At 36.7% G+C, this 12,127-nt stretch overlaps 1 protein-coding gene across 2 annotated transcripts in view; it reads right to left on the reverse strand.

Moving 5' to 3' along the window:
• SRBD1 (S1 RNA binding domain 1) overlaps nucleotides 1-12,127 on the reverse strand; it is a 230,276-nt gene that overhangs the window by 171,663 nt on the left and 46,486 nt on the right. For both annotated transcript variants that reach the window (XM_017862740.1, XM_017862741.1), the window contains exon 10: nucleotides 7,848-7,951. In XM_017862740.1, coding sequence (XP_017718229.1) covers nucleotides 7,848-7,951 — 104 coding nt within the window. The remainder of the gene's footprint in view (nucleotides 1-7,847; nucleotides 7,952-12,127) is intronic.

Here is a 12,127-nt window from a genome sequence, read left to right on the forward strand (position 1 = left end):
CAAGAAGCTGACTCACCAAAGAGTACAGTTTCCATATCCTGATGATTTTATCCCCCTCACCCCAACCAATCAACAACCACAATTTTCCGGTTCCTTGCCCTCCATGATCCCCTTAAAAATCCTAGCCCAGGCTGGACACGGTAACTCACATCTGTAATCCCAGAATATGGCCTCCCAGAGGCCAAAGTGGGAGGATCACCTGGAGTTCAAGACCAGTCTGGGCAACATAGCCAGACCCTGTCTCTACAAAAAATAAAAATTTAGCTGGATGTGGTGGTGTATGCCTGTAGTCCCAGCTACTTAGAAGGCTGAAGCAGGAGGATCGCTTGAGCCCAGGAGGTTGAGGCTGTAGCAAGTCATGATTGCACCACCACACTCCAGCTAAGCAACAGAGACCCTTTCTTAAAAACAAAAACAAAACAAAACAAAAAAACCCAGCACAGAACTTTTTGAGGAAATGGATTTCAAGGCCTCCTCCCATCTCCTCACTCAGTGCCCTGCAATCATTAAACCCATTTTTTTTTTTTTGAGATGGAGTCCCACTCTGTCACCCAGGCTGGAATGCAGTCGTGTGATCCTGGCTCACTGCAACCTCCACCTCCCAGGTTCATGCCATTCTCCTGCCTCAGCCTCCTGAGTAGCTGGAACTACAGGTGCCCGCCACCATACCCGGCTAATTTTTTGTTTTTGTTTTTTTAATAAAGATGGGGTTTCACCGTGTTAGCCAGGATGGTCTCAATCTCCTAACCTCGTGATCCACCCACCTCAGCCTCTCAAAGTGCTGGGATTACAAGCGTGAGCTACCTCACCGGGCCCATTAATCTCTTTTCTCTGCTACGAATCCTGTTGTCTTGGTGTATTAGTCTGCTACTGCACAGTGGGCATATAAATCTGTTGGTCCTATGATACTATCTACTCTGTTTCATCCTTCTATAGCATCTCTGCCCTTGCCCTCTTAAACGAAAACCATTAACAAAATATTAATTAAAATTACCTTAAGGGTACTCTCATCCCCTTTACTTATCTTAGGCTAGGAAATGAACTAAATTTCACTGAACAAACATTTAAGCACTTACAATATTTTATTCCAAAGATTACATAATAGCAACTAATTGAATCTCTTCCATAGAAAGTGTCATATAATTTTTAAATTTTAGTGAAAGTGCTTTTAGGCAGGATACATCCTTCCTTCCACCTAAATCCCTGCTGCTCCCTACTGTAACATTTGCCTGAAGGAATTAGGGATACAGAGGAGTAGCATTTCTCTACTCCATTGAAAAAAGGCATGAATTCAACAAACACACCTTTTTTCAATGAAACAAATAATTTAAAAATGTATGGCACAATAAATGTAAAAATAGAAATAAATGTTAAAGATATGAAGAGCTCAAAAGCAGAAGTGACAGCAAACAGCAGTATAATACACTAGTTAAAAGTATGATCTGTTCTGCTCTATGACTTTTTTTTTTTTTTTTTTTTGAGACAGTTGAGACAGAGTCTCACCTCACTCTGTCACCCAGGCTGGAGTGCAGTGGCACCATCTCGGCTCATTGCAACCTCCACCGCCCAGGTTCAAGCCATTCTCCTGCCTCAGCCTCCAGAGTAGCTGGGACTACAGACACGCACCACCCCGCCCAGCTAATTTTTGTATTTTTAGTAGAGACAAGGTTTCACCATTTTGTCCAGGCCAGTCTCGAACTGCTGACCTCAAGTGATTTACCTGCTTTGGCCTCCCAAAGTGCTGGGATTATAGGCGTGAGCCACCACGTCTGGCCTTGCTCTACTTTCATGGTGGATTTACTTAAGTATATCTGTGCTACTATTTCTTCATCAGTAACATGGGAGTAATAATAGTTTACTTCATTGAATTGTTGTGAGTTAATATATGCAAGGGACTTATAATGGTGCCAGATACATTCTATGCAAGTTTTGCTGCTGCTGCTATTATTATTAATTTGGGGAATCCAATGACAAGAAAGACTTCCCAAAAGAAACATCTGAGATGGGCTTTTTAATGAATTGTAGTTTACTAAGCAAGAAAAAAGAATAAGAGCATTCTGGGAAGAAATCATAGCATATGTAAAAGCTCAGAGGCATGAAAAAGCATGGTAAATTGAAGTAACTATAAGGTTAGTGCTTCTAGGAAATAAAGTGGCAAGATCAACAGAAGGGAAGATGAGGGTAGAAAATGTGGCAGTGACTAGATCATAAAGGGTCTTATACACAAAGCTATAGAGTTTGACCAGGTAGGAGAGAGAACATAGTCCTGAATCATGGAACAATATGATAGACAGTCCTTAGAGGCAGGAAGACCCTAGTGGAGCAATTTTTTTAAACGTATGTATCTGATTTGTCTCCTAGGGGCATTCCCTTTAAGCCACTGCTTGCAGGAAAAAGCCAGAAATCTTAAATATCACCTACCCATACCCTCTCAAACCCCCAGTAGTCTTCTTCAAGTCTCAAGATCCTCCTTTGGCTTGGACTGCTCTCCTCCCCTTCCTGAACAGAGAGCTGTGGGTCTATTTAATACTTAAGGATGCCTTGATTATACCCACTCAGTTGAACTTTAGACCGCCAGACCCAGCCCTGAAAGAGAACAGCTTTTTCATTTCTTACATTATAGAAACTCCTTTTTGCTCCTTACACCAAAACAATTCCTGCCCTTCACTGGCTTCCTGGGATTTATTGAAGGCACTTAGCATAATAAGGGACCTGAAATAGTATAGTAAATTCACAAACCCTGTTACTTAAATCTTTAAACTTAAAGAAAATATGATGGGTTTGCCTTACAGGATGTCATCTCAAAACCTGATTCTTCCTCTAATTCAATAGTTAAATACATCTGAATAAAACTAAGGAGGACTCACTTAAACCAAATTGTACACTGCAAAACACATGCTATGTATGTTGCATACAATGAAATACAAAAATTGAGGTGAGGGATCACAAACTCCTCCAAAGAAATATTCTCTACTTTGGCAAAGAATACTCTCCCCACTTCAGATATGTCAGATAAAGATAGGCTCTCTCCACTGTGCTTTTTTCCACATTTGAAAGAGAGACAGTTTCCCTTAAATCTACACGAAAAACAGCAGCACAGTTTTAGAGAACAAAATTTAACTTATCAAGTCAAAGACACAAAATATGCAAACTCAAAAGACAAGTTCTGAAGCCAGGTGTGGTTGTCCCAGCTAATGTGACGGCTGAGGCAGAAGGACTGTTTAAGCCCAGGAGTTTGAGACCAGCCTGAGTAACACAGTGAGATAATGTCTCTATAAAGAAGTTTTCTTAATTTTAAAAAAAGTTTTCCTTAGATATGTTTTTATTTAAAGAGCAAATGCAGAAACTTAAATTTCTGAGGTTCTCACAAACACAGCAACTATTTCAGCATCTAAAAAGCTTAGAAATCCTCTTCATACTTACCTTGTACTAGTAACATACAATTCCAAATGAGGAATTGTTCAGTTGCTGAATTTGGACCTAAATATTAGTTTCAATACTAATACATTAGCATTAAATTCTTCCTTGTTATGCTAATTAACTTATGCAAAAACAAGATTGCCATTTAAATCATTATTTGCCCTATTACATAGTTCTTAATATATTTGTAGTTTGATAGTAACTATATCATCTACCTTATTGTTCAAGCCACACAAATTTTTTTTTTTTTTTTTTTTTTTTTTTTGAGACAGAGTTCCACTCTTGTCGCCCAGGCTGGAGTGCAACAGAACAATCTCGGCTCACTGCAACATCCACCTCCCGGGTTCAAGCAAGTCTCCTGCCTCAGCCTCCGAGTAGCTGGGGTTACACGCATGCACCACCATGCCTGGCTAATTTTTGTATTTTGTGTAGATACAGGGTTTCACCATGTTGGTCAGACTGGTCTCAAAGTCTTGAACTCCTGATCTCAGGTGATCCTCCCACCTTGGCCTCCCAAAGTGCTGGGATTATAGGCGTGAGCCACCACGCCAAGCCGCTACACAAATTTTATGCTTCACTTCACCTCTCCCTAACCAATCCACCCACCATTTAATCAGATACCTTGTCCTGCCCGTCTACCTCCTAAATATTGCCCAGATCTGTCTACTTATTCCCTATTGCTACCACCCTAGTCTAAGCTACGATAATCTCTTGTCCCATATCTACTCTTGATTCCTTCCAAATAATTATCTACACTGTGGCCTGATTGATCTTAAAATGCAATCTGATCATCACACACTCCTGTATTTAAAATCTGTATTGGCTTCCCACCATCCTTAAAAGAAAAAAGTCTTTAGCATACCTGAAAGCTATGTATTAGGATCTAACCCGTGTCAACATCTCAATCTTCATTCCATGTCACTTCTCTTCCTTCTCCTTCTATCTCCGACCTATGCTAGATGTCAAGTCCACACTACTCAGGGTTCTGTTACAAGCACTTTTCTTCTTCTTCTTACTGCACTTTTCCTTCATAACCTCAACATACTCTTAATGATCTTCTCGGTGTTGTTCTCATGAAACTATGTTGTCATCAAGGACAAGCAGTATATCTGTCTAATTTACAGGTGAATCTCCAAAATCTAGCACATAACCTGAATGGATGAGTACATACAGAAGAGGGTGGAAGAAATAGGGAAAAAGAGAGTAATAAAAGGAACAGGAAGATTCATCAAGTAAGCACTTCGGTAGTCATTCACACATGTTTAATGGGGAAAAAAAAAGTTCTTTGAGTATAATTCTTTAGGTCCTAGAAAAGTATTTCAGCTCTTGGAATTATCTAAATTAAGAAAAAGTTTCAGGCCAGGCACGGTGGCTCATGCCTGTACTCCCAGTACTTTGAGAGGCAGAGGTGGGTGGATCACTTGAGCTCAGGAGTTTGAGACCAGCCTGGGAAATATGGCAAAACCCCTGTCTCTACAACAAAGAAAAATTTAGCTGGGTGTGGTGGTACGCACTTGTAGTCCCAGCTACTTGGGAGGCTCAGGTGAGAGGACAGCTTGAGCCTGGGAAGTCGAGGCTCCAGTGACCCAAGATCATGCCACTGCACTCCAGCATGAGCGACAGAGTGAGACCCTGTCTCAAAAAAGAAAAGAAAAAAGGAAAAAGAAAAACTTCCAAACCTGACTGAAAATTATATTACTATGCCATAATGATGTAGCATGTTACATTGTAGGCTAAATAATATTACAAATTTTTCAATTGGAGAACTAAATAAAAGTAAGTCATAGAAAAATAAATCACTGTAAAAAAATTCCTTGACATTTACTTAGTCTAAAGATAATAAATAGCTTAAAAGCATATTTTTCTTTAACTATTGAGGATGGACTCTGATACTGAGTATTATGAATATTTACAGAAAAATAAGCCAGAAGTTGTCTTCAACTTACTGTGATTTACTAAAACATTTCTAAAAAGAATTAGCACAATAATCCACTACTTTGTAATAACAAATACCAACAAAGGCCTGTTCTTCACCAGGCACTGTGCTACACAGTTACATAGATTATCACTTAATTCTCTCAAATCTATAAGGAAAGTATTACCATTTTTTTTTTTTTTTTTTTTTTTGAGATGGAGTCTCGCTCTGTTGCCCAGGCTGGAGTACAGTGGCCGGATCTCAGCTCACTGCAAGCTCCGTCTCCCAGGTTCCCGCCATTCTCCTGCCTCAGCCTCCCGAGTAGCTGGGACTACAGGCGCCCGCCACCTCACCCGGCTAGGTATTACCATTTTAAGGACAGACAAAACTGAGAAAGAAATTAAGTAACAAGCCCATAGGTGCAGAGGTAGAAAGTAATACAACTGGAATTCAAACTCAAATATATCTACTTCTTAGGAGTTTCCTCTATGAAACTATCTTACAGTTTTATCATATCTTATCTAATTTTCTAATTTTTTAAATCTAGGATTTCTTTTAGGCATACATTTTCTCTTTCCTTTCATTGGAATTTATTTGCTTATTTATAAAGAAAATAAGCATTCATAAAAAATGACAACTAACCAGGCATGGTGGGTCATGTCTATCATGCCAGCATTTTGGAAGGCTCAGGTAGAAGGGCCGCTTGAGCCCAGGAGTTCAAGACCAGCCTGGGCAACACGGCAGCATGGCAAGACCTCATCTCTTTAGAAAAAAATATCAGTTTAGCCAGTGGTGCGCACCTATGGTCCCAGCAACACAGGAGACTAAAGTGGGAGAACCACTGGAGTCTGGGAGACTGAGGCTGCAGTGAGCTATGATAGCACCTGTGTGCTCCAGCCTACACAACACAGTGAGACTCTGTCTCTCAAAAAAAGGAAAAGAAAAAAGACAAGACAACTATATAGGAAAACATATACAAGTAATACAAAGACATTTATTTGCCTCTAATGAAATCATACTATAAATAAATGCTAATTGTAAATTGTCTTTTTAACTTAATAAGACATGTTCATACTTCAACTTCAGCTCTATTTCCACTTTTTCAAAATGGCTGCACAGAATTCCACCATATGGACATAACATAATTGGCTTAAGCAATTTACCTGTTGATTAACATTTAGATTGTTGTCTTACTTAATGGTTGCTTAGTTAGTAGTATTTGGTTGTTAAGCAAGTTGATCCTTCATGGCTTTTAATGAATTAACAAAACAGTTTTGTTGAATGAGATAACTGATTTCCAAAATCCATGATACTTATTCTCAAAGAACAATTCATCTAACTTTTTAAGTATCATTCCTAGCAATCTCTCTATTCTAAAATTACACAGAGCCAACTGGTGATGAACTTTATCAAAATTTACATATCCTAGCTGCTAGGAAGCCACTTTACTTACCTCTTTGTATCAGTTTTCTCACTGGCTAAATGGTGGCTATAAAATCTGCTCTACCCACTAAATAGATTGTTGTGAGGATCAATTACACTCGGAAAAATTGAAACTAAAAGTAAAAAGTATTATACAAACATGATGCTATTTTAAAAGGCTCCTTAACACATAAAAAGGGTAATAAAAAATTACATAAGCTTAGACATTTCCTTAAAATATCTAAAAAATTTAATGTTTCTTTCAATCATCCTTAATGTGCAACATTTAGTCCCACATACAGAATGCTTAGAGATTTATATTGTAATATCCAATAAGTTATTTTTTGTTTCCAACATCCTTAAAGAGGTAAACACTTCAGATATGATACATACAGTCTATCTTTGTTAGTTTATTTTTGCAAGGGAAAAGATGATCTTTCAAAAGTTTCAAATAGTACAGAAAAGTAATGAAGTAAAAAAGTTCTTCTCCACAGAGATAATCAGTATCAAAAATTCCTCATACACCTTCCTGGATATTCTCTATTTAAACATGCCTGACACACATACTTATTATTATTATTATTATTATTATTATTATTTTACTGCAAAAGGGACACTATTTACCTTGTCTGTCATTGGCATTTTTTTTTTTTTTCTGTGACAGAATCTTGCTCTGTCGCCCAGGCTGGAGTGCAGTGGCGCAACCTCAGCTCACTGCAACCTCAGCCTCCCAGGTTCAAGCAATTCTCTGCCTCAGCCTCCTGAGTAGCTGGGATTACAGGCACGCGCCACCACACCTGGCTAATTTTTTGTTTTTGCATTTTTAGTAGAGACGGGGTTTCATCATCTTGGCCAGGCTGATCTTGAACTCCTGACCTCATGATCCACCCCCCTCCCAAAAGACTGGGTGGGAGACCACCCGGTCTCCCAAAGTGCTGGGATTACAGGCGTGAGTCACCACATCTAGCCTGTCACTGGCTTTTTAATAATTTTTACATAATAGACATCTTTACATATCAGTACATATATATATCAGTATCATATTTCAGAAAAGAAAGAAAGAAAATTCTGTAAATATCTGTAAACAGACCTGTTTTGGATGCACCACCTACAGAATTCATCCTTCACTCCATCAGAAATATTGACCTTAACCGTCAGTACCTTCAAATTTTCTCCACGGTTAATTGCCAGAATCTGAGTGCAAACATAAGGCAAAGACTAATAATCCACAAAATATATGAAACAAATCAGGCAGCTATGTAGCTGACAGCTATACGAATTTTTTACTCATTTATTTACCAAGAATACATTTTAAAATAATCATTTACTTTACACTTTTTTCAAGTAACATACCTCCCTCATAAGGAAAACCCTAACATGCTCTTAGAAAATAAAATGCAGATACAAAGCCTATCTATCACATGTACAAGAAGAAACTTTGATGATCTAAAAATCTCATTGCAGATTCTACTAATTAAAAACTTTTGATCATCTGGAGTTGGAAGGGTATACTTTTTATAATTTGAAAAGATAACCCGTGCTAAGATAAATATAAACATGCAAAATCCTAGGTGCAATATTTAGTAGTTACAAATTGTTACCATCCATTGAGCATTACTAATTGTAGAGCCCATCTAAGCACTTCAAATATATTATCTCAAGTAATCCTTAGGGTCACCAGTGATGTGTGTATTATCTTCATTTAATATAATAATTTTTCTGCAACTTGTTCCAAATCACAAAGCTAGCAAGTAGCAAAAAAAGAATTTAAACTCAGACCTGTCCATGCTCTTAATTAAAATATTAAAAGTATGACTGTCTTAAAACACATTTAAAACACTCCTTAAAGAAGTACAAACAAAACCAAAGCAAGCAAAAGAAAATAATACATAATAGGGTAAAAATAAAATAGAGAATAGAAAAGCAATAAATATCAACAAAACCATAAATTGGTTCTTTAAAGATATCAACAAAATTGACAGATCTTTCGCTAGACTAATCAAGAAAAACAACAGGAAACACTCAAATACCAAAATCAGGAACAAAAGAGAGGCCACTACTAAGGACCTTATAGAAATAAAAAAGATTATAAGAGATACCATGAGCAACTGTATAACAAATTAGACAACTAAGATAAAATGGACAAATTCCTAAAAAGACACAAACTACCAAAAAGAAACCAAAAAGAAACAGAAAATCTGAACAGACCTATAAAAAGTAAAGACACTGAATTAGTAATTTGAAAATTTCCCACAAATAAATGTCCAGGCACAGATGGCACCACCACTGAATTCTACCAAACATTTTTAAAAGAATCAATGTCCATTCTTCACAAACATTCCAAAAGTTATTAGAGAAGGAAAAGCTTCCCAAATATTTCTATGAGGCCAGTATTACTCTGATACAAAAACCAGACAAGACTTCACAAGAAAACTACAAACCAGTATCTCTTATGAATATAGATGTAAAAATCCTCAATAAAGCACTAGCAAACCACATCCAGAAACATATAAGGTTTATACACCAAGATCAACTAGAATCTATTCCAGGAATGCCCTGTTGATTTAACATTGAAAAAAATCAATTAACCTAACACATTATATCAATAGAATAAATAACAAAAATCCTAAGATCATCTCAATAGATGTGGACAAACATCTGACAGAATCAGGTAGCCCTTCATGATAAAAAACACTCAACAAACTTGGAAATATAAGGAAAGTTCTTCAATGTGAGAAAGGGCATGTGCACAGAAATCTCACAGCTAACATATTTACTGATCAAAGACCAGAAACAAGACAAGTGTGTCCACTCTCACAACATTGTACTGAAGGTTCTAGCCAGGAAAAAGGAAGGGAGGTCATCTATATTGGAAAAGAAGATATAAAACTTTCTCTATTTGCAGCTAACATGATCTTATATATAGAAAATTCTAAGCAATTCACTACAAAACTATTAGAACTAATAAAGAGTACAGCAAAGTTGCAAAACACAAGCTCAACATATAAAATTAATTTCTACATACAAGCAATAAACATTCTGAAAATATTTTTTTAATTCCATTTATGATACCACCAAAAGGAATAAAATACTTAGGAATAAATTTAACAAAAAAAGTTCAAAACTTAAATGGTTGACCTTTGAACAATACAGGTTTGAATTGCATGTGCTGACTTATACGCAGAATTTTTTCAACCAAACAGGGATTGAAAATACAGTAATTGCAGAATCTGAAACCCATGTATAAGGAGAGCTGATTTTTCATATACATGGGTTCTGCAGGGCCAACTCTGGGACTTGCAAATACATAGATTTGGGCATATGCAGGGATCCTGGAATCAATCTCCTGTATATACCAAGGAAGAACCGTACTCTGCAAACTACAAAACATTGTTGAAAGAAATTAAAGGAGATCTAAATAAATAGACATCCCATGTTCATGGATCAGAAGGCCTAATATTGCTAAGATGGCAATACTCCCCAAGCTGATTGACAAATTCAGTGAAATCTCTATCAAATCCCAATTGGCATCTTTTGTGGAAACTGGCGAACTAATTTTAAAACACATATAATAATTCAAAGAACTGAGAATAGTCAAGTCAATTTTTAAAAATAAAAATAAACTTGGAAGATTCCCACTTCCCAATTTCAAAAGTTACTACAAAGACACGGTAATCAAGACAGTGGGGACTGGCATAAGGATAGACATAGAATGGAATAGAACTGGAGTCCAGAAATAACCCTATACATATAGAGTCAACTGATTTTCAACAAGGGTACCAAGAAAATTCAATGAAGAAAAGCCAGTCTTTTCAATAAATCTGGGATAACTAGAATTAACCACATGCAAAAGAACAAAAGTGGACAGACCCCTACTTCATGCTATGCATACAAATTAACTCAAAAGTGATCTTAGACCTTAATATAGGAAATAAAACTATAAAATTTCCATTAAAAAAGAAGAAAACATTTATGACATCAAGTCATAAAGCCTTCTTAGATATAAAACCAAAAGTGTAATCAATAACAAAAAAATAGATTGAACTTTAACAAATTTTAGTTTTTGTGCCTCAAAGAATAGTATCAAAAAAGTAAAAGAAAATGAACAATATGGGATAAAATTTTGCAAATCATATGTCACATAAGGGTATCTAGAATATATTTAAAACTCTTACAGTTCAACAATAAGAAGACAAAACCCAATTTATTTACTTTCTTAAGAGAATGGGGTTTCACCATGTTGGCCAGGCTGGTCTCGAAATCCTGACCTCAGGCGATCCGCCTGCCTCAATTTCCCAAAGTGTTAGGATTACAGGCGTGACCCATCACGCCTGGCCACAACCCAATTTAAAATGTACAAAAGATCTGAAGAGGTATTTGTTCAAAAATTAAATACCAATGACTGATAAGTACATGAACAGATGCTCAACATCATTAGAGAAATGCAAATCAAAACACAAAAAGATGGACAATAAATGTTGGGGGGGATGTAGAGAAATTGGAACCTTCACAAACTGCTGGTGAGAATGTAAAAACGGCATAGCCACTTTGGAAAATAATATGGCAGATCCTCAAAAGGTTAAACGTAAAGCTACCATATAACCCAGCCATTACATTCCTAGGTACATATCCAAGAGAAATAAAAACATACGTCCACACAAAAACTTAGACACGAATGTTCATAGCATTATTCATAATATCCAAAAAGTAGAAACAACCGAAGTATTCGTTTACTGATGAATGGATAAGTAAAATGTGGAGAATCCATATAATGTAGTATTATGTAGCAATAAAAAGGAAAGGCATACTAATACGTACCATAACAGACAAACTCGTAAATCATTATACTAAGTGAAAGAAACCTGCATGTTGTATGATTCCTTTATATGAAAGACCAGAACAGACAAATCTGTAGGGATAGAAAGCTGGGTGCCTTGAGCTTGACACAAGGAAATATTTGAGAGAAAAATGTCCTAAAATTGCTTGTGGTAACGGTTACACAACTCAGTGAATTTACGAAAAACTATTGAACTTATAAAGTTCTAATGGTTGCATTATATGCGATATGAATTTTACTTCAATAAAGCTATTAGAAAATTAAAACACTCTTTTCTTAAAGCACTCTTTAATACCAATTATTAAGATGACAAATCATAACACAAATTAACCAAGTAATTAATCAAGTTAACAGCCTCCCTTAAATAATATTTGCTAGTCTACACATATTTATTTATTTATTTATTTATTTATTTTTTTTTTTTGGAGACGGAGTCTCACTCTGTCACCCAGGCTGGAGTGCTGTGGCCGGATCTCAGCTCACTGCAAGCTCCGCCTCCCAGGTTCACGCCATTCTCCTGCCTCAGCCTCCCG

This window comes from Rhinopithecus bieti, unplaced genomic scaffold (assembly GCF_001698545.2).
Source record: "Rhinopithecus bieti isolate Rb0 unplaced genomic scaffold, ASM169854v2 scaffold_61117, whole genome shotgun sequence".
Classification (NCBI taxonomy): domain Eukaryota; kingdom Metazoa; phylum Chordata; class Mammalia; order Primates; family Cercopithecidae; genus Rhinopithecus; species Rhinopithecus bieti.